The sequence below is a fragment of the Balaenoptera borealis genome (genome assembly GCF_965194805.1).
Source record: "Balaenoptera borealis genome assembly, chromosome: 6".
In the NCBI taxonomy this organism is placed as follows: domain Eukaryota; kingdom Metazoa; phylum Chordata; class Mammalia; order Artiodactyla; family Balaenopteridae; genus Balaenoptera; species Balaenoptera borealis.
The window spans coordinates 125,611,366-125,636,166 of NC_138863.1; the positions used below are offsets into that span (position 1 = coordinate 125,611,366).

The following is a 24,801-nucleotide window of genomic DNA, read 5'->3' on the forward strand; positions in this document are numbered from 1 at the left end:
GATGTATCTTCAGGTGTGTTGAGGCGCCTGGCAGGAGGACCTAGGTGACACTGTCCAAAAGACCACCTGCAGGAAATGAGGTGGCATGGGGCCTGTGTCGTCAACACAGGGCCTTGTACTCATGGGGGCCCGGTCTCGGTTTGATGCTCTGTTGTTGCCATCTTGAAATTCTTAATAAGTCTTTAGCAAGAAGCCCCATGCTTTCATTCTGCACTGTGCCCCACAAATCAAGTAGACAGTCCTGGGTCACAAGGGGCCCAAAGTGTGGCAGCCACGTCGGCTGAGTTAACACGGCTTTGTTGGGGGTAGGGTGCTCTCTCCTATGATGCTATAACCCCCAACACGTGTATGCATGAGCGCACACGTACCACACACACACGATGTTTCAGATTGGGGACGTGCCGCCAAAGGGACTGGTGCTGTGTGTTAGGACAGACAGACACCTGGGCAAGCTGAAGAAGGAAGCTCACCTTTAGTGACCCCCACCTGGCGCCAGGTGTTTCCCCTGCATTATCTCATTAGACCTTCACAACAACCATGAGAGACGGGTCTCTTTCTCCCCATTGTATAGATGAAGAAACTGAGTCCGGGTAAGTTAAGTAACTTATCCAGGGTCACAGAACTAGTAGAAGGTAGTCTCTCCAACTCCAAAGTTTGCCCTTTCCAGAAGCTTATAATTCTTCGCATGGAGGTTGGTGAATTCAGAGAATTTGTTCCTCAGAGAGGTACCCCAGGATGGACAGGAGACTTCTAAAGCAGGTCAGAGACAAGTCCTGTCCATGATAAGATGAAAAAATTTTGGCATATCTATACTGTGGAATGCTGGGCAAGTTAAAAGGATGGGGAGGTGTGTCTGTGTCAGTGTAGACAGATGGCTAAGAGACCCATTTAGATGAGAAAAAGAGGAAGCTGAAGAACAATAAGTATGTTCTTGCCTAAAAAATAAAAATAAACTTTTCATAGATATACTCTAAGTAAATACATTAGTGATGTCTAGAAAGGAACACAGGCCATCAAACTGTTCTGAGGAGGAAGAGGAGGTCATTTGAGGAGTGGCAAGGTGGGGCGGAAAGAAACTCACCCTTTAACACTCTATACTTGGCACTGTCTGAATTTCACAATGGGGATGTGAAATAAAGTTTAAAAATGCAGAGGCCCAGCTAGGTAAACCTGTGGATGTCAGGTCCTGGGGGTCACACGGTGAATAGGAAGGCTTCACCGTAGACTGTAAAGAGTCCAGGGTTCTGAGTCGGAGGGCCCGGGTCTGAATCTGGACACACTGCCTCCCCTGTGACTCCGGGCTGCGAGGAGCAGTCGGGATGCAGGGTAGCCCCGGGGAGTGACGAGTTCCAAGGGCAAGGTGGCCTTTCCGCGCAGAACAGTCAGGATGGGCTGGCCTTGGAGGAGCGAGCGGGCGTGGCCATCCCTCAGGTCAATGCCGGAGCCCTACCTGCTGAGAAGGAAGGAAGCTGGGACAGGGCTGGGGGCAGGAGACAGTCCTGAGGCCCCGCAGCCTCGGGGGAGATGCTTACGAGCTCCCTGGAACTCCCTCCCCACTAGGCCCCCGAGGAGCGGAACTACCACATCTTCTACTGCATGCTCATGGGGATGAGCGCGGAGGAGAAGCAGCTGCTGTGCCTGGGCACGCCCTCTGAGTACCACTACCTGACCATGGTGAGGCCCGCGCTGCCCCTCCCCGCCCCGCCCCGCCCCTTCTCGCCCCGCCCCCGCCCCGCCTCGCCTCTCCCCGCCCCTTCCCTCCTAGCCCCTCCCCTTCTCGCCCTGCCCCCCCCTGCCCTGCCTCTCCCCGCCCCTTCCCTCCTCACCCCGCCCCTTCTCACCCTGCCCCTGCCCCGCCCCGCCTCTCCCCGCCCCTTCCCGTCCTGCTTCCTCCCCATGCCTCAGCCTCCTGTGGCCTGGGGCTCCGGGAGGAAGAGGAGGAGACCCGGTGCAGGTTTCTGTTCAACCTTCCTTTCCCTCCCCGCCTCTCCCTTCCCTTCCCCCCTCCCCTTCCTACCCCTTCCCTCCTCTCCCTGCCCCTCCTCTCCCCTCCCCGCCTCTCAATAACAATGAGGAAGAAGGAAGAAGGGCCGGCTCCAGCTCAACCCTTGGTTTACAGCCTCATAAAAGCCCAAACTGTGGTCGGGCCCCTGGGCAGGGACTGAGGACGCCCCTTTTCCGTTCTCCACGCCACCCTTTCTGTGTTTGGCATCCACTTTGCGGCCATCAGAGGCTTGCCCTTGTCCGTGTGCTTCCCTGTTTCTTACTGAGCCCATGGTCCCGCCCCACAAGCCTCATCTAACTTTGGTCCCTATGGACAGAAGGCTCTGAAACCCTCGTTTCATTCCACTCACCATCCTCGGAGGTGCCGCTAGAACTTGAGCTCCAGGAGAGCAGGGGCCTTGCTCGCTGCGTCCCCATGCACGAACAGTGTAGCACAAGCAGCCATCAGGCTCACCTTGCTGCTGAGGGAATGAGTGAAACCCACGTCTTGACCCTGTGTCCTGCCTAAGCCCTCTCTCCTGGGTCTCTGCCTGGAGGCCTCCGTCACCTCTTGCCTAGACCATGGTGCTAGCTTCCTCCTGGGTCCCCCCTCTCTCCAGACTTGACCCCAATCTATCATCCAGCCCGAGACCTCCCACAGAGCAAGTCTGACAGACCACGTCTCTCATTGCAGCTCTTCAGGGGCTCCTTGTGGCTCCTTGGCAAGGTTTCCAAGTCCCTCCACATCCCACCACCCACCAACCTCTCCCCCTCAGCGGCGACGCCAGGCTCCTTGCGGCTTCCACCCGTGCCTCCCACCTCACTGCCCAGTTCTGGCCGTTTCTCCCCTGTGCTGCTGTGAAGCTCAGCCTGTGGGACCGCTCAGATGCCTCCTCCAGGAAGCCTTTCCCCAGCTCCCAGGAGGCCGGCCCAGCCCCCTTCGGTCTCAGCGCCTGTAACAGCCTGTGACCCTGCCATTCGCTTTGTGCCTCCCCTCCTGGATGCAACAGCACCCAGGGCAGGGCCTGGTCTCTCCATTTCTGAATTCCCAGCACATAGCCCAGGGGCTGGCACACAGTGAGCCTTGGAAAGTGTTTATTAAAGGAATGAACCCGTGATGTTACCCCCGAGAGGGTGAGGCAGGCGTTACCATGGATGGCTGACAAATAGAGGCTCAGAGAAGCGGAATGACTTAGCCGTGGCCACACAGCTGTCAGGCTACCATAGCACGCTGCATCTGTGTCACCACTGTTGCGCCTCTGTGTATTTTCTTTTTCTTTTTTAAAAATATTTGTGTATTTATTTATTTATTTATTTTTGGCTGATTTGGGTTTTTGTTGCTGTGTGCGGGCTTTCTCTAGTTGCGGCGAGCGGGGGCTACTCTTCATTGCGGTGCATGGGCTTCTCATTGCGGTGGCTTCTCTTGTTGCAGAGCACGGGCTCTAGGCGCGCGGGCTTCAGTAGTTGTGGCACGCGGGCTCAGTAGTTGTGGCTCACGGGCTTAGCTGCCCTGCGGCACATGGGATCTTCCCCGACCAGGGCGCGAACCCGTGTCCCCCTGCATTGACAGGTGGATTCTTAACCACTGCGCCACCAGGGAAGCCCTTCTGTGTATTTTTTGAGCTTGGGCCTCCAGGTGGCCCCTTGGGATCCACCCGGAGCCAGTGCAGTATCACTTACCAGGGCCCTTTGGCCGAATCCCTGATGCATCCCTGCCTTGCTGGCCCTACAGTGGAGGAGGTAGGGTGTGGGGTGGCCCCAGAAACCTGATGGGCCCGATCTTGCAGGGGAACTGTACCTCCTGTGAGGGGCTCAGTGACGCCAAGAACTATGCCCACGTCCGCTCAGCCATGAAGATCCTCATGTTCTCCGACTCTGAGAACTGGGACCTCAGCAAGCTGCTGGCCGCCATTCTCCACCTGGGGAATGTGGAGTTCATGGGTAATGCTGTTTCCACCCAGAGTACACCCCCTGGGGAGGAAGAATGGGGGGACTGGGACAGAGGAGGAAAAAAATCCCTGCGGGTCCTCACCCAAAGGACCCACCAAAGTCACAGCATCTTGGAAAAGTACATTGAAAATTTTAGCTATGATTTTGGAGGCCTTGTGGGGTTAGGGGGGAGATGCCAAAGCTTAGGGCCCTCCAAAGGTGAAGACTCTGATCAATCATCCCCCCACTTTTGGCTGGGAACCCAAAGGGTGAGCCAGAGTAAGCAAAGCCGTGCGTGAACTTACAAACCAGTTTGTAAGCATCCAGTTGGTCTGGGGATTAAGGTGTCCTGGCTTGTTAGTGCCTCCAAGCGCCTGACTGACAGAGTTGCTGATAATCCTCTGTGGAAGAAAATAGCATCAACCTAGGTCACAAATTATTCCTTTAAACAGTTTCAAACACAACATCCAGCATGCCTCCAAAAATAAACAAGAACAAGGAAATGAGATACCATGAGCAAGAATCAGCAGACATAATAGACAATAGAAACAGAGCCACATAGATTTCAGAGATTGGAATTACTGAGCACAGACCACAAAGCAGCTATGCTTGCTTTGTTCAAGAAAAGAAAAAACCAAGCCTGAAAATTTAGACAGGGAACTGGAAACTATAAAAAAAGTGACATTACAGATTTTAAAAGGAACCACATAGAAATTCTAAAGTAAAAAAAAAAAAAAAAAAAAAAAAACCCAAATGAACTCAATGGATGAGTTTAACGGCCAGTTTTTTTTTAATATATATTTTTTAAATTATTTGTTTATTTATTTATTTTTGGCTGCATTGGGTCTTTGTTGTGGTGCACGGGCTTCTCACTGCGGTGGCTTCTCTTGTTGCAGAGCACAGGCTCTAGGCGCGCAGGCTTCAGTAGTTGTGGCACGTGGGCTCAGTAGTTGTGGCGCACGGGCTTAGTTGCTACATAGCATGTGGGATCTTCCCGGGCCAGGGCTCGAACCTGTGTCCCCTGCATTGGCAGGCAGATTCTTAACCACTGCACCACCAGGGAAGTCCCTATCGGCCAGTTTTATAATGTGAAAAAGGAGGAAATGTCAGAAGAAACTGTGTGTACAGCATGGAGAGATAAAAAGATGGAAAATATAAAAGAGAGAGTAGGAGACCTAGAAGATACAGTGAGAAGATGTAGTATACATTTAATTCGAGTTCTAAAGGAAAAGAGAGGGATGGGGCATACACAACATTTGAAGAGATTATGGCTGGCTTTAGATCTAATGAAAGACACCAATTCATAGAGCAGTGTGGAAAAGATGGACTTTTCAATAAACTGTTCTAGAGCGATTCATATAGAAAACATGAACTTGAACCACTGTCTCACAGGATATGAGGAAATCTGCTCCAGGCAAGTTGTAGCTAGGTGACCATGTAATGAACCAGACGTGGGTGCTGACAAGCAGGGGGCTTCAGGACATGGAAGAGAATCAAATGTGATATTGAAGAAATGAAGCCAAGTGAAAGAATACAGACAATTATAGATCACACTTACACAAAATTTAAAAACAGGTAAAATTAAATGTTACAAAGGAATGCAGGTGGTTAGATGATACACAGGTAAACAGGTAAAATTAAATGCTGTTTAGGGATTCATATGTAGGTAGGAAAAAGATAAAGAGAAAATAGGGAACTGGTTTCCATGGAGGTCAGGAGAATACTGCCTCTTGTGGAGGAACTGGTCTGAGCAGGAAAGGATGTAGGAGGCTGCGGGTGTTAGTGAGACTCTGGGTTTTGGCTTCAGTGGTCGTTACACACTGTTGACTTAATAATTATCCGTTATAACATGCCCTTGGATTTTATGCATTTTAAAAAATCTGTATGCTTTATTTTACAATTTTTTAAAGTTTAAAAAAGAAAAAAAAATACAGAAACAGCATTCCTCCCTCCCCCCAGCTCAGCAGCCCTAAGGTGGAGGGCCTCAAAGGGGAGGGACTTGAACCAGGAGGTGGGTCAGGAGACGTGCAACAGAGCCGGGCCCGGCCTCCAGCCACTCCTCCACTCAGCTCCGTGCTTGTTTGACCAAACGAACGAACACGCCTAGGTTTCTATGGACAGCAGAGTGGATGGAAGGGGACTGATGGCTGATTTTCTCCCTCAGGAGACCCCACCTGCCCCACCAGTACCTTCTCCCTCCAATAACTTCAAACTCCCCTTTGAGTCAGGGTCCCGATCTCAGCAGAGGGGGACATACCCTGTTAACAGTAGTTACAGCTAAGGTGTTGATAGGTCCCCAGGGAGGCCTCGGCTCTCAGACGGGGTCTGGGAGAGGCAGTGCTTCCCTCCTGGGGACGGTTGTCTCTAAGTGTGGATCTGGGGCTGCCTTCCTGAGGTCTCTGTCCCATCACTTCAGGCCAATTTGCCTCTCAGGGTCATTGCTTCTCTCTGCAGCTGCGGTCTTCGAGAACCTGGACTCCTCTGACGTGATGGAGACGCCCGCCTTTCCCACCGTGATAAAGTTACTGGAGGTGACTGGGCTGTTATGTCCGCCAGCTTCCATTTTCGTGAAGAGCCCCGGGGGTCTGGGATGACAGCCCTTCCCAGGCTCTAGTTCCTTGCTCCTACCCCTCTCCCAAGCTCTCCGCTCACCCCCTGAGCTCCCTGGTGGAGTGTTGCAGGCCCTGGGGTTGGGAATCAGGGTGGGGTCATGGAGCTAACCATTAACGAAGTCCTGGAAATGATCAGTTTTGCTCGAACATGTGTTTCTTCCCTTTTCCCTGACCCTCCTGCTCTTCTGTGGCCTTTACTCAACTTTCCACCCCACCCAGACCCCAGGCTCTCCCCACTCACACAATCTGTTGTCCTTACATCAAAAGGTCCCTGCCCCGTGTCCTGGTCCCCGGGGCTTCTCCATGAGTTGTGCTATTCTGGGCCCGTGGAATGTGCTCAGACCATTCACCCTACACGTTATTAAGGAGACCAAATAGAGCGTTGACTTGGAGCGATGGGGCATTGTAATGTCCTCCAAATGACACCCCGTTGACAGGTCCAGTGGGAAATTAATAGAATCAGAAGGGGAGGGGAAAAAAGCAATCACATAAGGTGGGTATGTTTTGCTGCTAATGTTCTTCATGTGGTTCAGGGTTCTTAGAAACCTTCGGTTTTTGCTGGTTCAGTCTTCCCCGCATGGTGGGAGGGACTCCATCCAGACTCCTCTTGCTCCCTTGGGTCTTCAGCCTCCAGGCAGGAGTGACGTCACTTGGGGCGTATCCAGATGTCAATGGCCGGGCCTCAGAGCCCTTCCTTCCCGTTGTTTCCCAGGGTCCACCCAATGGTGGGCCCAGCACCAGGAGACCAGCACAGGACCGGTCAACCAAGCAGCCAGCGTGCTCGGGGCCCACCCAGCTTGTGCATCCTTCCCCAGCACTGATACCCCAGTGCTCAGACTGACCCCGGACCGGGCCCTGCCCAGCATCCTGACTCTGGCCCTAGTCACAGGCATCTCCGACCCTCAGGCCTTGGGCATAGGGTATTTGGTCATGAGACAAGGTGTTGGCGCCAGGCCCTGCTCAGTCAGCTGTGATGCCAGCCCCCACCTGCCTTCCAGGTGAAGGATCAGGCACTCCGAGACTGTCTGATCAAGCACTCCATCATCATCCGTGGGGAGTTTGTCACCAGGCCCCTGAACATCGCCCAGGCTGCAGACCGGAGGGATGCCTTCGTCAAGGTACAGAGCTGCGGGAAAAGACGCCCGCATGTCAATCTGTTGAGCATGGCTCCTTGCCTTGTGGGTGGACAGCAGGAAAGGGCAGAGATAGCTGGGCAAGTCCCAACTCTGCCGGTCACCTGCCTGGTGACCATGGGCTGCCTAGTCTCTCCAGGGTGGTTTCTTACCTTAAAGTAGGGATGATCTCCCTGAGTAGGTCCATGAGATCCAGTGTGCCTGCAGCCCTTCCAGGTGAACTGGGAAGGGGCAGCCTTCCTCTTGTACATCAAAGCCTGTGGGCTCTACCCCATGTCTCCGCAGGGCATCTATGGGCACCTCTTCCTGTGGATTCTCAAGAAAATCAACGCTGCAATTTTCACCCCACCTGCCCAGGACCCCAAAAACGTGCGAAGGACCATCGGCCTCCTGGACATATTTGGTTTTGAAAATTTCCAGAAAAATAGGTATGGAGATCAGTGCACCTGCTTTTGGAAAATGGAAGATAAGCTTAGCTCTTCTCTGAGCCAGCTGGAGGGTAGGCATTCCTCCCCCTCTGGGCTAGGAGCAGGACCTCTCACCTCTGCTCACAGACACCAGGGTGAGTCCCTCAGCAAGACTATGGCTTTCCTCACTGAGGTGGTCCATGCACATCCCCTGGCATCCACAACATGTCTAGAAAAGGCCACATAACTAAAAGCATCCCTGAGAGTCAGGCTAAAAGCACCTCAGCATTCATCACCCCTCTTGAGCCATCCGCTCTCCTCATGAACTAGAGTGAATCATCACATGTGGTTAGGGTGAAAATGGAAATCAGTAACACTGATGCAACTGCATCTAGGTGGGATATCATACTAGGTAATGGGGTTTGTGGCCCATCACCGACTCTTCAGTTTGGCAGGGGTAAGGTGAGGCAAGACACTTTTGATCCAGTGTCCCAGTCTGGAGGCTAAAGATCTGGAGGCAGGAGGCAGTTCAGAAAAGTAATTCCCAGCTGAGACTGTGATGAAGGCTGGGGGTGGGGGTAGAGAGGTGTGGTGAGGGGAGCCAGGCAGTGGGGCCAGATGAGGACAGGTGTTGCTCTGGGGTGTTATCCGGGGGCCGGAGGACGAGGAAATGAGGACTGGGGACAAGCAAGCAGGAGGCGTCCTACATGCGTGACCTAGCTTACCCAGGTGAGCCTGGTTCACTTAAAGGGATGGGCTGGATGGAGCCTAGAGTTGGTTCTGTTACCGAACTGAATTCAGGTCTGCTCACCCAATGTGCAGCAAAGCCAATCTACTGACACTGGGCTAGAGTGAAGGAAAACACAGCGTTTATTGCAGGGTCAGGCAAGGAGAACGGGCAGCTCATGCTCAAAACACAAACTCCTTGGTGACTTTCAGGGAAAGTTTTTTAAAGGCAACTTTCGGGATGAGGGTCACAGGGTACGTGATCAGCTTGTGGACTTTCTTCTGATTGGTTGGTGGTGAGGTAATAGGGTGATGTTTCAGGTAGCTTAATCATCAACCTTCTGGTTCCAACCAGTCTGGGGGTCTACGTGGTTGTGGTCAGCGTGTAGTCACCATCCTCCACCTGGGCAGGGATCTTAGTTTCTGTAGAAGAACTCAAAGAGATGCATCAGATTGTTATGTATACCCCTTGAGGAAGAACTAGGACTCTGTTTTATCACTGCATTATTGTTTCTTGACTGCATTTCCTCACTTCCCTAATTAGTAACTGCTTGAGTCTGCTCTTTGGAACTCAGGGATGGCCTAGGAGACTAAAGCCTTTCTCTGCAAACAAGAAACAGGGGATGCAGAGGGGCTTTTGTACCTAGGAGGGTCCCGCAGGGTCCTGCTTGGTTTCGGTTCCAAGTGGAGGCCTCTGGGAACTGTCAGAGGAGCCAAGGGGCTGTCCTGACCCTGGCATGCCCCTGCCTGAGGCCCTATCTCCAACTGAAGTCTTAGAAGGTCCCTTTGTTCCAGGAAGGGGGACCGCTTCCAGGGCCCGAGAGTGGGCCCTTGTCTAACACTCGGAAATGAATTGTCCGAGGAGACACATGTGCTGACAAAGCAAGAGACTTTATTGGGAAGAGGTGCCCGGGTGGAGAGCAGGAGGCTAAGGGAAACCAGGAGAACTGCTCTGCCATGTGGCTCGCAGTCTCAGGTTTTATGGTGATGGGGTTAGTTTCTGGGTTGTCTCTGGCCAATTGCTCTGACTCAGGGTCCTTCCTGGTGGCGCGCACATCGCTCAGCCAAGATGGATTCCAGCGAGAAAGATTCTGGGAGGTTGGTAGGACATATGGACTGGTGTCTCCTCTCTCTTTTGACCTTTCCCGAATTCTTCCACTTGGTGGTAGCTTGTTAGTTCCACATTCCTTACCAGGACCTCCTGTTTAAGATAACTCATGCAAGTGGTTACTATCAGGCCTGGCCAGGGCGGGCGGTTTCGGTCAGTGGTTTCCCTAACAACTTGGCCACGATTGTTAAGATACAAGCCATTCCAAACGCAAGCACAGGGGGATGACAGCCTCCCAGGACCAGCTCCCCCTAGTGGCTGTGGAGGGTGATTGCGGGGGTGAGGCTGGAGGCAGGCAGAGCCGTGAGCAGGCTGTTACCGCGCTCCAGGTGAGGGAGAAGGGTGGCCTGGATTAAGGTAGCAGCAGTGGCGGTGAAAAGAAGTAAACAGGTCTGTGTTGGAGAAAGCGTGGACCAGACTTTGGCAACTGATTGGAATTGGGGAGGAGGGAGAGAGGGGTGTCAGGCATGACGGGCTGCTTTCTGACCTGAGCTAGGGGAGATAAGTGGCGGACCCATTTCCCAAGGTGGGGAACCCAGGAGGAAGAACAGGTTGGGAGGATTGGGGTGGGGGTAGGGGGTATGTCTGGTTGATGCAAAGGAGCCCAGCCAGAAGCTCATCTTAATACCAAGGCCACGTGCCCATGGATGCTGGGGTGGCTACCGGACATTTGGTCCCCCAGGGATTGTCTCCATGTCAGGATAGGCAGGCCTGGCAGAGGACACTGCAGGGGACCGTAAGGAGCCAAAGGCAGGGGCTTGATGATACACAGAGCCTCCTCATGTCTCTGAGTCTGTTTGCCGTGGGGCGAAGGAGGTGATGGAGGTGGAGGTAGAAGAAGAGGGAGGTTGTGTGTCGGCGTGTGCATGTGTTTGGGGGTGTGCAGCTGTGTGCCAGTGGCCGGCTGCAGTAGCGATCGAGCCAACCCTGCCCCGCCCGGGGCGGCCCTGTCCCCACAGCTTCGAGCAGCTCTGCATCAACCTGGCCAACGAGCACCTGCAACAGCTCTTCGTGCAGCACGTGTTCACCATGGAGCAGGAGGAGTACCGCACCGAGCGCATCGCCTGGGACTACATCCACTACCACGACAACCTGCCCACGCTGGACCTGCTGGCCCTCAAGCCCTTGAGCATCATCTCCCTCCTGGACGAAGAGAGCCACTTCCCACAGGTGCGCCCCTGGGCTCGCCGCCCCTCGGGTGGAGACCCCACACGTGGGAAACTCCGGGGCTGCTGGAACCTCTGCCGGGGGTTAGCAGACAAGCCCCAGCCTTCCTCTCCTTCAAGGCCTGCCTCTCGCAGGAAGGCATCTGACTCTACCCTCACTCCCACTCCCCAGCATGCGTTATTTAGATTCAAGGACACACCCCAAGAGGGGGCTTGTTCAGCCTTGTGGGTCAAGGGCTGCAGAGGGTTCAAGACAAGGAAACACTTTCATTCTCACTTTGGGGGACTCTGCCTGTCCTTGGGGAGATGGATTCTCAAATGTAGTCAGTGAGAGCTCTGATCCACAGAAGGGAGAAGCTCTGGTCCCTGGGCAGCTGTAGGGAAGGGCGGAGCAGGAGAGCTGGCGGTGGGAGAGAGACCCAGTCTCTACTCCTGCCTCTGTCCTCACTCACTGCAACAAGCTGCCGCCACCTGGGCATCTGTTTGCTGTCTGTAGAAAGGCCCTCAGTCATTTTGAACCCAGTTGTTTTGCCCCCTTGAGGGAGCCCCTGAGACCTGGGGCTGTGCCAGCTGACCTCCCAGTGGCTGGACTCTGGGACCTCAGCCCATAGGGTGTCCGTTCTTCCAGGGGACAGACACCACCTTGCTGCAAAAACTGAAGAATGTCCATGCCAACAACAAGGCCTTCCTGCAGCCCAAGAACATCCACGATGCCCGATTTGGCATCGCCCACTTTGCCGGCGAGGTGTACTACCACGCAGAAGGTGGGTGCAGCTCCTCTCCGCAGCCCCTTCCTTCCAAATCCCGAGCACCAGGGAGGCCAAGGAAAGAAGGCTCAGGGGACTAGGTCATTCTGCAGGACCAGCAATGGGACAGAGGGAATGGAATGGACCAGGCATGTTTGTTTGTGTTTTGTTTTGTGGGTAATAGTTCTATTGAGAGATCATTCACATACCATAGAATTCACCCATTTGAAGTCTACAACTCAATGGTTTTTAGTATATTCACAGAATTATGCAGCTGTTGCCACAATTTTAAAACTTTTCCATCACCCCAAAAAGAAACTCCCATTAGCGGTCATTCCTCATTTCTCCCCAGCCCTAGGCAACCACTGATTTCTGTCTCTATGGATTTGCCTGTTTTGGACATTTCACATAAACGGAATCATACACCATGTGGCCTTTGTGACTGGCTTCTTTCACTTGGCATAATGTGTTCATGGTTCGTCCACGTTGCAGCATGTGTCCGTACTTTGTTTCTTTAAATTACAATATTCCACTGTACGAATATGCCACACTTTGTTTATCCTTTCATCAATTGATGGATATTTCGGTTGTTTCCACTTCTTGGCTATTACGAATAATGCTGCTATTAACACTCTTGTACAAGACTTTAAGTTTTCCTTTTTTAAAAAAATTTTTTTAATTTTTTGGCCGCGCCCCGCACCTTGCGGGATCCTTGAACCCGGGCCCTTGGCAGTGAAGGCGTAGAGTCCTAACCACTGGGTTGCCAGGGAATTCCCCACGTACAAATTTTTATGTAGACATATGTTTTCACTTCTTGGGAGTATATACCTAGGAGAGGAATTGCTGGGTCATATGGTAATCCTATTTAACTTCTGGAGTAAGCACCAAACTGTTTTCCAAAGCGGCTGCACCATTTTACATTCCCATCAGCAATATATGAAGGTTCCAATTTCTCCAGCTCCTTATGAGCACATGCTAATTGTCTTCTTTTTTATTGTAAGTACCTGAACAGATACAGAATGTGCAAATATTATCTCCTATTCTGTGGGTTACCTTTTCACTCTCTTGGTAGTGAAAGTGTATATGCTGAGATAAGGTCAGGCATGGTTTTGATTGGAGAAATAAAGACCTGGGGTGGTCAATCTGCTGATGTGCTTAGAAAAATGGGAAAGGTGGCCAGAGAGTGCTGTGGTCAGGAAAACGAGGCAGACGGTCATAGTGTCACTGTGGGGCTCGTATGGAGAAATGAGGAGTTGCTCTGATCTGTTTAAATGGAAACTCGGAGTCAGGGATGTTCCAAGCACTTTTCAGGTGGAGGGACAAGGCAGCAGGAGGGGCTGATGTTTTACATAGAGGAGGGGCAGTGTTAGGAGGTCAGGGGATTATTTCTGTTGGAAAAATAAGGAGGCGAGGCTGCTCCTTCGTAGTTCCCACCAGATCCTGGCTTTGGCGCTCTTCCGAAAGGGAGAGACCAGAGCTAGCGGGACCCCAGAATCCCAGAATACAAAGACACTGAGCGCAGCAACCTCCATGGGCTACTCAAGGCCAAGTTTTAGTCTTTGAAGTGACCTGAAGCTTTCCTGTATGCTAAGATTAAGGTAGCTTCCTTCTGAGTGCAAAATTTTATTCACGCTCTTTGACAATGGGCCTGCTGGTTTTTCTTTTGGCGCCCTGCTGTGCTGACAACTTGAGCCCCATTTACTCTGTCTTTTGAGGGACTGAGCCCAGGGGTGCCTTGACCCTCCCCCGACTCTGAGAACACCTCGGGCGGGGAGGCTTTGCCTAAGCCTGGAGAGGCACAGGGTGCCACCAAGTGTCTGCCCGTCCCCACCTGCAGAAAGCAGCCTCCTGGCACACAGCTGGGAGAGGGGCTTAGGTGGCCTTGGAGCCTCGCCTAGGCTCTCACCGCTCCCAGCTTGGTGAGGGCCGCATGGCCCCAGCTCCCGGTCCAGTCCCCTCCTCTCACAGCACCTGCTCTCAGAGGGGAAACCAGGCTTCCTTCTTCCACCCTTGGTGCGGCCTCCCTGCACCCCACACCAGGCTGTGTGGGGTTTTCTTTTTGGTATGCATACAATTCAGTTATAGTTTTGTTAAATTAACTGTTAAATGGCAGAGATACACAGATGAGCTTTATAGTATTTTTGGGTTTTTTTGTTTGTTTGCTTTTGTTTTTTTTTTAACATAAATTTATTTATTTATTTTTGGCTGTGTTGGGTCTTCATTGCTGCGCGCGGGCTTTCTCTAGTTGCGGCGAGCTGGGGCTACTCTTCGTTGCGGTGCGTGGGCTTCTCATTACCGTGGCTTCTCTTATTGCGGAACACGGGCTCTAGCGTGCAGGCTTCAGTAGTTGTGGCACGCGGGCTCAGTAGTTGTGGCTCATGGCCTCTAGAGCACAGGCTCTGTAGTTGTGGCACATGGGCTTAGTTACTCCGCGGCATGTGGGATCTTCCCGGACCAGGTCTTGAACCCGTGTCCCCGGCATTGGCAGGCGAATTCTTACCCACTGCGCCACCAGGGAAGTCCTATAGTATTTTTGTAGTTCCTTAGTACCACTTAGTATTTCAATATTGTATCAGCTTCTGATATCCTGTAACTGTGAATTAGAGGGAATAAGAAAAGTCTTTCATCGGTTATCACTTTTAAATTCTGAACAAAATAGAGACCATACACTACTCAAATTCCTAAGAATTTAAGAATGCACCCCACGAAAACGTGGGGTGACTCAAAGCATGAGGACAAGTCAGGGTCGGGCCCTTGCTGGGTGAATCCCTCAGCAGGCCCCGGGTCCTCATGTAGCCTGGCTTCGAGAAGCAGCCTCTTCCAGTGCCTTCTCCCTGCGATCCTGTGCCCTGCCTCAGGTGGCCCACTCTCTCCCATGGAAGCAGGGGAGGGGTGCTGTCTGCTCACCCCCAGACCCGCGCCTCTGTTCGTTGGCCAGCGCTGCCGTAGCAAAGTTCCACAAATACGTACAGAAATGTATTTTCTCACAATTCTGGAGGCCAGGAGTCCAAGACAAAGATGTCGGCAGGATTGGTTCCTTCTGATGTCTCTCTTCTGGCATCTTTACTGTCTCTGGGTCCTAATCTCTTCTTCTTCTTCTTTTTTTTTTAATAAATTTATTTATTTTTATTTTTGGCTGCGTTGGGTCTTCGTTGCTGCGCACAGGCTTTCTCTAATTGCGGCGAGCGGGAACTACTCTTGGTTGCGGTGTGCGGGCTTCTCATTGCCGTGGCTTCTCTTGTTGCGGAGCACGGGCTCTCCGCACACAGGCTTCAGTAGTTGTGGCGCACCGGCTCAGTAGCTGTGGCACACGGGCTTAGCTGCTCCGCCGCATTTGGGATCTTCCCAGCCTAGGGCCTGAACCCATGTCCCCTGCATTGGCAGGCGGATTCTTAAGCACTGCGCCACCAGGGAAGTCCCTTATCTCCTCTTCTTATACGACAGCAGTCAGACTGGATTAGGGCCCACTCTAACAGCCTCATCTTACCGCAATTATCTCTTTAAAGGCCCTTCTCTCCACATATAGTCACGTTCTGAGGTACTGGAGGTTAGGGCCTCAACATACGGATTGTGGGGGGACACAGCTCAGCCCATACATTGCCCTCCCTGATTTCTGGAGGCTCAGTCCTTAGGCTGGAGGGCCCCTTGGCCCTAGAAAGTCCTTCCAAGGCCCCAGAGCAGGGCTGGTAGAGGGGCCCTGGGGTTCCCAGGCCCTCAGGGTCTCCTTAGTGAGTGACAGACATGCTTTGTTCTTAAACCTACTCTGTCCAAGCACACACATATGCTCACACACATGTGCGCACAATGCCTACGGGCACACATTCATTTCCAAGACCAGTGCAGTTTAAACTTATGATGAAGAGGGGAAATACGTCTCAGGACCTCATAATCAGCAAGTCACCCACCCCCCATCCTTGAAGCCAGGAAGCCAAATGGTGTTTAATTTCTTTCGTTTCCCCGTTTTGGGCTTCCAGGAAGAGCAAAGCAGCTACTGCCCCCGCGCTGGTTCCGCAGGGGCGTTTTGAAGTGGCCGCTCCTGCACAGACTGGCCAGCTGGGAAGGGTGGGCCTCCAGGCGGGAGTGCCCAGGTCTTCCTCTCCAGACTGCAAGCTGCCTGGACGTGACCAGGCTGCCAGATTTTCAGGGATTATGAGGGGTGGGGAGGTTTCTGTACTTTCTCCTTTCCCTTCTCTTCTTCTTTTGGCTCCTTTATGTAAACACGCAGTTGCCTCGATCATACTTGCCCAGGGTCCCCAGAAATTCAGAGCCCTGATGAGAGCCTGCAGACACTGCCCTCGGGGAGGTCTAAACTGCACATGAAACGGACACTCCGTCTGCGGTGCTGCTAGTGGGTTCCTGGGTGCATGTGGCAGTGACAGCGGTGGCTGGGATTGCTGGGATGTTGAGGGGCATGCACTCGCTCCTGCCCATGGTCCACCCGGGGAACCATGGCTGGTGGAGCAGATGGGAAGTCCTCAGGCCACCCCTGAGCCGAGCGACAGGGCGGAAGGGAGCCCCAAGGAGGGCCTCTCACCCCACTTGTGGGACAGGAGAGCCTCCTGGAATAGATGACGCTTGAGCTGGCCTGAAGCGCAAACCAGAGTTGGCCTGGGTGGGTTAGGAGGGAAGAGGGCCCCAGAGAGCTCGTGGAGGCTGCAGGCCCCCCTGGAAGAGATGAAACCCGCTGGGGTGGGACACAGGGCCTGGGGGAGAGATGAGGTCTCCCTGGGGCGGGGTGCAGGCCCCAGGGGAGAGAGGAGGAGGAAGGCAGGCACTGGCAGCAGAGGAAAGGTACAGCGGGGTGACGGGCGATGCGCCCTCTCAGGAAGGTCCCTGGGGGCAGAGGGGCCAGGCAGGCAGGGAGGCGCAGGAGGCAGGCAGGGTAATCAGGCGGAAGGCCTGGTGGCGGCTTGGATGGGGGCGGCAGTGGGGATGGGGGCTAGCGGGGGCTGCGGGATGTGGCCGTGTCCGTGACAGCCCCCGGCGCCGCTCCCCGGTGATGGAGGCGGGCCTGGAGGGGGTGGCCTGCGGGGGGCTCGTGTCCGCACCGCGCCCGCCCCTCGCCGGAGTCAGCAGCGGTGGCTGAGCTGGGTGGGGGGCTCTGCTTCCCTGCAGGCTTCCTGGAGAAGAACCGGGACGTGCTGAGCAAGGACATCCTCGCCCTGGTCCACTCCTCCCGGAACAAGTTCCTGCGGGAGATATTCGGGCTGGAGTCCTCGGAGCTCAAGCGGGGCCGAGGGACCATCGTCCGGGTGCCGGCGGGCAGCCAGCTCTTCAAGGTGGGCTCGGTGGCCCTGCCCAGCCCGGGTCCCGGTGTCTGGGGTCGGGGATTCTCAGGCGGGGGGGCGGGTGAGGGTGGGTGGGCAGAGGTGGCTGAAAACGGGGGGAGGGGCTTCAGGGGCAGTGGGCGGGGCGGGGGCGGGGGAACGGGACTCCACCCACTTCCCAGTGAGTGGTGGACTCTAGAGGGCCCACCTGCTTTGGTTTATCTTGTTTCTTTCTATATCGGTCTCTGTGTGTGTTTTGTGTGGTGTGTGTGGTATGTGGTGTGTGTGTGGTGTGTGTGTGTGGTGTGTGTGTGTGTGTACGTGGTATGTGGTGTGTGTGTGTGGTGTGTGGTGTGTGTGTGTGTGTGGTATGCAGTGTGTGCTGTGTGTGTGTGGTGTGTGTGTGTGTACGTGGTATGTGGTGTGTGGTGTGTGTGTGTGCGTGGTATGTAGTGTGTGTGTGTGGTATGTGGTGTGTGTGTGTGTGTGGTATGTGGTGTGTGGTGTGTGTGTGTGGTATGTGGTGTGTGTGTGTGTGTGTGTGGTATGTGTGTGTGTGTGTGTGGTATGTGGTGTGTGGTGTGTGTGTGTGTGGTATGTGGTGTGTGGTGTGTGTGTGTGTGTGGTATGTGGTGTGTGTGTGTGTGTGGTATGTGTGTGTGTGTGTGGTGTGTGTGTGTGTGGTATGTGTGTGGTATGTGGTGTGTGTGTGTGTGGTATGTGTGTGGTATGTGGTGTGTGTGTGTGTGTGTGTGTGTGGTATGTGGTGTGTGTGTGTGTGTGTGTGGTATGTGGTGTGTGTGTGGTATGTGGTGTGTGTGTGTGGTATGTGGTGTGTGTGTGTGGTATGTGTGTGTGTGTGTGTGGTATGTGGTGTGTGTGTGTGTGGTATGTGTGTGTGTGTGTGTGGTGTGTGTGTGTGTGTGGTGTGTGTGTGTGTGTGTGTGTGGTATGTGGTGTGTGTGTGTGTGGTATGTGTGTGTGTGTGTGTGGTGTGTGTGTGTGTGGTATGTGTGTGTGTGTGTGGTATGTGTGTGTGTGTGTGTGGTATGTGGTGTGTGTGTGTGTGTGGTATGTGGTGTGTGTGTGTGTGGTATGTGTGTGTGTGTGGTGTGTGTGTGTGTGTGTGTGGTGTGTGTGTGTGTGTGTGTGGTATGTGGTGTGTGTGTGTGTGGTATGTGGTGTGTGTGTGTGTGGTATGTGGTGTGTGTGTGTGTGTGTGTGTGTGGTGTGTGTGTGTGTGGTATGTGGTGTGTGTGTGTGTGTGTGTGTGTGGTATGTGGTGTGTGTGTGTGTGGTATGTGTGTGTGTGTGTGTGGTGTGTGTGTGTGTGTGGTATGTGGTATGTGGTGTGTTGTGTGTGTGTGGTGTGTGGTGTGTACTCTGTGTGTGTGTGTGTGGTATGTGGTGTGTGTGGTATGTGGTGTGTGGTATGTGTGTGTGTGGTATGTGGTATGTGGTATGTGTGTGTTTGTGTGTGTGGTATGTGGTGTGTGTGTGTGGTATGTGTGTGTGTGTGTGTGGTGTGTGTGTGTGTGGTATGTGGTGTGTGTGTGGGGGGTGTGGTGTGTCGTGTGTGTGGTATGTGGTGTGTGTGTGTGTGTGTGTGTGTGTGTGTGGTATGTGGTGTGTGTGGTATGTGGTGTGTGGTATGTGTGTGTGTGGTATGTGGTATGTGGTATGTGTGTGTTTGTGTGTGTGGTATGTGGTGTGTGTGTGTGGTATGTGTGTGTGTGTGTGTGGTGTGTGTGTGTGTGGTATGTGGTGTGTGTGGGGGGGGTGTGGTGTGTCGTGTGTGTGGTATGTGGTGTGTGTGTGTGTGTGTGTGTGGTGTGTGTGTGTGTGTGTGTGGTATGTGGTGTGTGTGTGTGTGTGTGTGTGTGGTATGTGTGTGTGTGTGTGGTGTGTGTGTGTGTGTGTGTGGTATGTGGTGTGTGTGTGTGTGTGTGTGTGTGTGGTGTGTGTGTGTGTGTGGTATGTGGTGTGTGTGTGTGTGTGTGTGTGGTGTGTGTGTGTGTGTGTGTGTGGTATGTGGTGTGTGTGTGTGTGTGTGTGTGGTATGTGTGTGTGTGTGTGGTGTGTGTGTGTGTGTGTGGTATGTGGTGTGTGTGTGTGTGTGTGTGTGTGGTGTGTGTGTGTGTGTGGTGTGTGTGTGTGTGTGTGGTATGTGGTGTGTGTGTGTGTGGTATGTGGTGTGTGTGTGTGTGTGTGGTATGTGGTGTGTGTGTGTGTGGTATGTGGTGTGTGTGTGTGTGGTATGTGTGTGTGTGTGTGTGGTGTGTGTGTGTGTGTGTGGTATGTGGTATGTGGTATGTGGTGTGTGTGTGTGTGTGTGTGGTGTGGCGGCAGCAGCACTGAGACTCCTGGCCAGGGCGGTGGGCAGCAGAGAGCCCCAGGTGCTCCTCAGAGCAGCCTAGGACGTCCCAGCAGGGTGCGGGTCTGCCCACCCACTGCCAGCCGTGCCTTCACCCCTTAACAGTGACTGTTCCACAAAAGCCCCGTGAGTCACCTGACGAGGAGCCCCCCCACCCCAGGCAGGGAGATGAGGCTGGCTCAGTGGCTCAGGAACTGTGGGTGCAGCAGAGGACACTCCCCATCCCCCACCCCATGCCACACAGTCAGCTCTGGCCACACTGAGGTGCCCTTGACCTCTCATCATCCCCACCCCGACCTGTACTCCTGAGGCTTTAGCGCCCAGGGCCCACAGCACGACCACGTGCAGAGCCAGCCCAGGGGGGTCACCAAGGAGCCGCGAGGCTGTGCAGGAATTGCCCAGGTCTGGAACCAGGCGGAGCCGGGCCAGACCCTCTGCATTCACGGAGCCAGCCTGGACGTCACAGCTGAGGCCGGAGCACAGCCTGGTCCTGGCCCTGTGGGGACACCAGAGCATGTCCCACAGGTTTCAGGGAACAGAATGACAGTGGAGGGAAATGCACAGTATTTTATAAACCGGAACAACAGGAAAATGCTGCCCATTGTCATTAGGCCTGCCGGTGATTGCATCCTGCTTTCAGAGGTGTTAAACGGTGAACTCGTGTCTCCAGACTGATGCAATTTGGCAGTACATACATTTGCTCAGGAACATTCGACCTTGGAAAGGTTTGATCAAGGAGCATGGTCCAAGGCCAGCATTGCCCAAAAACACACACTACTCTTGGCCCGGGGCTTGGGCTCTTGTTTTCTCTTGCATCCATCATTTTAATACATGTATTTTAAAACTGTAGACATTTACTATAATGCTTACAATGTACAGTATAAAACATACAAAAAAGCATATAAAACCAATACAAAAACTGAAAATGTAGAATGGTGAGGTAAGACAGTTGGAAGTTCTAACATTCGCTCCTCACCCTGGTGCATCATCTTGTGCGTCCCACTTGGGGAGCCCCACCCCTAGACAGGAGGCTTGCCCTGTCTTACTTGGCTCTGGGTCCCCAGTGTCTAGCTGGGCACCTGCACACATAGGCACTTGGGGTAACTGTGCTAGATGAATGAATGAGCGATTGGATGAATGTAGCCCTGCCCACCTGCGGGACCTCGGCAGAAGCCCTCACTGTGCCCCAGGCCAAGCTCCCCAGCCCCCCACTTGTGCCCTGTGCTTTTGCCTGCAGTCTGAAGACTCCAGCAAGCGGCCCTCCACCTTGGCGGGCCAGTTCAAGCAGTCCCTGGACAAGCTGATGAAAATCCTGACCAACTGCCAGCCTTACTTCATCCGCTGCATCAAACCCAATGAGTACAAGAAGCCACTGGTAATGCGGGGAGGGAGAGGGCCTCTACTGGATGAGTCTGATGGCATCTGGGGTCATGTCACTCCCTGCACGAGTGTCTGAGCAGCTTTAGAGATATCTGCCCCCATTTTACAGATGGGGGTACTGAGGCAAGGTGACCAGTCTAGACCATTCGAAGGTCTGTGACCTTCAGGGCTTTGGATCACCCGGACCTCAACTGTCTCAGCCCTGCCATTCGCCTGCCATTGGCCAGGTGTGTTGCTTCTCTGAGCCTCAGTTTCCTCTTCCGTAAATTCAGGATCTGCCTACCTGCAGGGGGCAGCAAGGATTGCACGTGACGTTTTTGCCACATCTGCATAAGTAAACCACACTCCGTAAGGGGCAGCAACCAGTACTGTGATTTTAGAGACTGACACCAACTGCTGGTCACCGAGACCTGAGGCCATGCAGCCCTTGGAAGGCGGCTTTATCTGCTTATGTGTGGGGTGGGGTGGGAACCTGCTGCCTGCCCAGCCCCTGACGTGTGGGCTTGGGAATCCCACCCAGAGGCTGCAAATACAGGATTCCAGAAACTGGGAGATGCCATCTGAGAGGAGATAGAATGATTCAAAAAAACAAAAAATCTTATAAGAGAAAAGAAATATTACATTAAATGAAGTGCCTTTTTGAAAAGTATAAAATCATATGAAATTCAGGCTGGCCCAGGAGATCCAAAGTGTGTCTTCCTTAAAGCACAATGCACAGATGTTAGAGAGTAACTGTGCTCCCAGAGGTCCTTACCCACGCCCACAGGTGGGGGGCCTGAGGATCATTCTCAGGTCTTGTGGGAGCCTCCGGCTGAGACATTTCTGGGAGTTGGTAGCTGCTGTGCGGGTGTAGGGGAGCCCAGGCTGAGGGGCCAGGAAGGCTCAAGGTAGGAACCCTGGCTCAGCCACTCAGGAGCATGGCCCTGAGCCTCAGGCAGCTTGTCTTTAAGTTGGAGCTAAGTACTGCACCAGGTAGGGCTGTTGTAAAGATTAAAGGAGAAGCACCAGGCCCACCAGAAATAATAAATGGGAGCTAAGGAGTTGCCCAAAACTAACTGCTGTGGCCCTTCGTGTTTCCAGGTGCTGGTGGGCTTGCCAGATTGGAGAGCTTGCCCCTAGTCCCCAGACACTCCTGGTTGGAGGTGGAGGGGGGCTCTCGAGGGTCCCAGCCATGCAGAGTCTTGGGGCCATGGCTGAGACCCCATACCCCTGTGCAAAGCATCGTGGCCAAGTTCCTCTCCAAAGACCCATCTCTGGAGGATGGAGAGACTAAGTTGACTAGAATATTTTCACACTCAGAGTAGGAAAGGTACTTATTCCTTCCACTAGAGTGTGAGAGGCACGATGGAGCCCCAGCCGGAAGGACTGCAGGGGCACCAGTCACCCCAACACAGGCAAGGCCAGAAGGAAGCCGTGTCCTTTGGCATCATTGTTTGGGGGGTACTTCAAAAAATTTTAAACGTGGCATATGCAAAAACACTTTGATATTCCTCATACTTTGCATATTCTGAAAATGCGGGAAGTATTTGGTGTTCTTGTGGGTGTCCCAGTTCGTATGTTATCGACTTTTTATCTCCTTGGAAAACACTTCCAGCACTTGGCAGCGACTTCAACCAAATATCTCCCTTCAAAACAGAACGTTCATGAAACCAAGCGCTTGCTTCGTTCTCCTGCAGTTGGTGGACGGCCGAAGGGTTGGTGGCAGGGAGGTCGGGAAGGGGGCGGCCCGCGCCATCAGCCCCTCTCCTCTGCGCCCGCAGCTCTTCAACCGGGAGCTGTGCCTCTGGCAGCTGCGCTACTCAGGCATGATGGAGACGGTGCACATCCGCAAGTCCGGATTCCCCATCCGCTACTCGTTCGAGGAGTTCTCGCAGAGGTTCCGCGTCCTGCTGCCCAGCGCCGCGCGCACGGAGGTGTGCGTCCCCGCAGCCCGGCCCACGGGCCCCGACAGGCGGCGTGCGCATCCGCAGAACCCAGCCGCCTCTGGGCGCCCGCACGGCCCCCGTTCCAAGCGGGCTGCCCACCTGATGCCCAGGGCCCCTCCCTGGACTCCAAGCTTTGAAATGACCCCCGTTCCTGCTTCCCTTCTCTGGACGAGGCTAGCCGCTGAATATGTTCCTTCTAGGAGCATCCGCAGTTAAAAGCAAACACTCTCTTTTACGTAGCAGAATGTCACAGAGGTGATAAGTGGCCAGGGAGCAGGACCCTTCCTGCTTCCCAGCCTTCCCCGAACACTCGGCCATCCTGAAGTTTGGGCTGCCCGTGTCCAACGGCCACACTGAGGCCCCAGGCCCTACAAGGTGTGGTGGCCTCGTGGTCCCCCGGGCCCCACCCTTGATCCAGGAGCCCCTGACGGCGACACCTGTGGGAGCAGAGGGACCCCGCTCCCTAGGAAGCCCCCGAGGAGGGACCTCAGGCTCCAGCGGGACTCCACAGAGCCCCTCCTGTTTCTCTTTGGCAGCTTCAGGGCAAGTTTCGCCAGATGACCCTGCGCATCGTCGAAATGTGGCTGGGCACAGACAAAGACTGGAAAGTGGGAAAGACCAAAATTTTCCTGAAGGTGAGACCCTGAACGCGCTGGTCCTCAGCCTCCTGAAGCCTGTGTGGCCGGTCTGGTGCCCGTGGGCGCCTGCCCCGTGCGTGGCCCCTGCCCTCAAGAAAGCCACTCTAGGGGGTAAGGGAGGCAGGGGGTCGGGGGAGAGCCCGGCCCAGCCCGTGAAAGCCCGGGGGCTTCTCAGAGGAGGACATTTAGGGCGAGGCCTGAGGAGAAGGAGGGCCTGCCTCCAAGCCACCGCGGGAGAGCAAGAAGGAGCTGAGGGAGGTCTCCCACTGTCCCCGAGAACAGCCCTTGAGGCCCGGGGCCACAGTCTGCAGTCCGACCTGGGGAAGCCCCGCCCCTGCCTCCCTGGAGAGGCGGGGCTTCAGGCAGGAGGCAGTGTGCCCCCCTCCCCCCATGACAGCTCCTTGGCGGGCCAGTGCAAGCAGCACCATCTCCCACCTCCCACCTGCCTCTCCATCAACTCACAGGGAGGCTCAAGGTCACGCAGACGCAGCCTCCCGCCCTTGAGGCTGGCCTTCGGGCCCTCCAGGATTGCGAACTGGGTCAGAGAGCCACAGGGAGAGAACCTCCGTGTCTCCTAGCCTCACACGCCTTGGGCAGGTCAGCAGGGCGAGAAAGAGGGGGAGGAAGAGAAGATCAGGGCTAGAATCAGGGCTCTGCCAGCCCACCCCGCACCCCACCTCGTCCCCACTGCCCTTCCTGAGGCCTCCACTCTGTCCTCTTCCCCCGTAGAGCCTGCCCAAACGTCCTTGTCTGTCCTCCCAGCCCCAGCTCTCCAGTGGGTCTGTCTGTCTGTCTGTGCATTAGTCAGGTCTGCCTGTGCTGGGACTCTGGGGCTTGACAGGAAGGAAGAAGCAGAGGGGCTTCAGACTCCACTGGGGAGGTGAGGCTGGCAGAGGGAAGAGGTCTGGGGAGTCCCAGGGCCGCCGCCCAGGAGGGTGTGGTATAGAGAGTGGGGTCAGCGAGGGTGGATGGCCAAGGAGGGGAGGAGAGTGCCCGCCCCTCCATCCCTCCCCCTCCCTGGCTGCTCCGTGAGGCCACAGTCGGGGATCTAGTCCATCTCTGTGTCCCCAGGGCCCACCCAGGCACACGACGAGACCCAGTGCTTGCTTGATGCAAGACTGATGGGGGCAGGAAGGGCCACCAAGCCCCTGGCCTCTGCCCATCACTTACCAAAGGGCTGTGCTGCTCTCGCCTCTGCAAAGACAGTCCCTTCCTTCCGGCCCGGGATCCAGGGGCAGCAGGGAGGTGGGCCAGGGAAAGTCACCGCTCAGGGATGAATATGGCTTATCACCTCACACCATGAATTCTATGCAAAGGCTGGAATTCATGTTTATATGGAAACAAGCATGCATCTCTATTACAGCTGAATGCGCGTTGCACATGAATTTTGGGAAATAAAATACAGCT

General features: G+C 54.3%; 1 protein-coding gene across 2 annotated transcripts in view; it reads left to right on the forward strand.

Annotated features, from left to right (window-relative positions):
- The window catches only part of MYO7B (myosin VIIB), a 104,009-nt gene that overhangs the window by 44,484 nt on the left and 34,724 nt on the right, over window positions 1-24,801 (forward strand). For both annotated transcript variants that reach the window (XM_082396608.1, XM_082396609.1), the window contains exons 8-18: window positions 1,561-1,674; window positions 3,771-3,924; window positions 6,367-6,443; window positions 7,523-7,642; window positions 7,943-8,085; window positions 10,858-11,068; window positions 11,693-11,828; window positions 16,926-17,089; window positions 20,689-20,826; window positions 22,592-22,744; window positions 23,293-23,391. In XM_082396608.1, coding sequence (XP_082252734.1) covers window positions 1,561-1,674; window positions 3,771-3,924; window positions 6,367-6,443; window positions 7,523-7,642; window positions 7,943-8,085; window positions 10,858-11,068; window positions 11,693-11,828; window positions 16,926-17,089; window positions 20,689-20,826; window positions 22,592-22,744; window positions 23,293-23,391 — 1,509 coding nt within the window. The remainder of the gene's footprint in view (window positions 1-1,560; window positions 1,675-3,770; window positions 3,925-6,366; window positions 6,444-7,522; window positions 7,643-7,942; window positions 8,086-10,857; window positions 11,069-11,692; window positions 11,829-16,925; window positions 17,090-20,688; window positions 20,827-22,591; window positions 22,745-23,292; window positions 23,392-24,801) is intronic.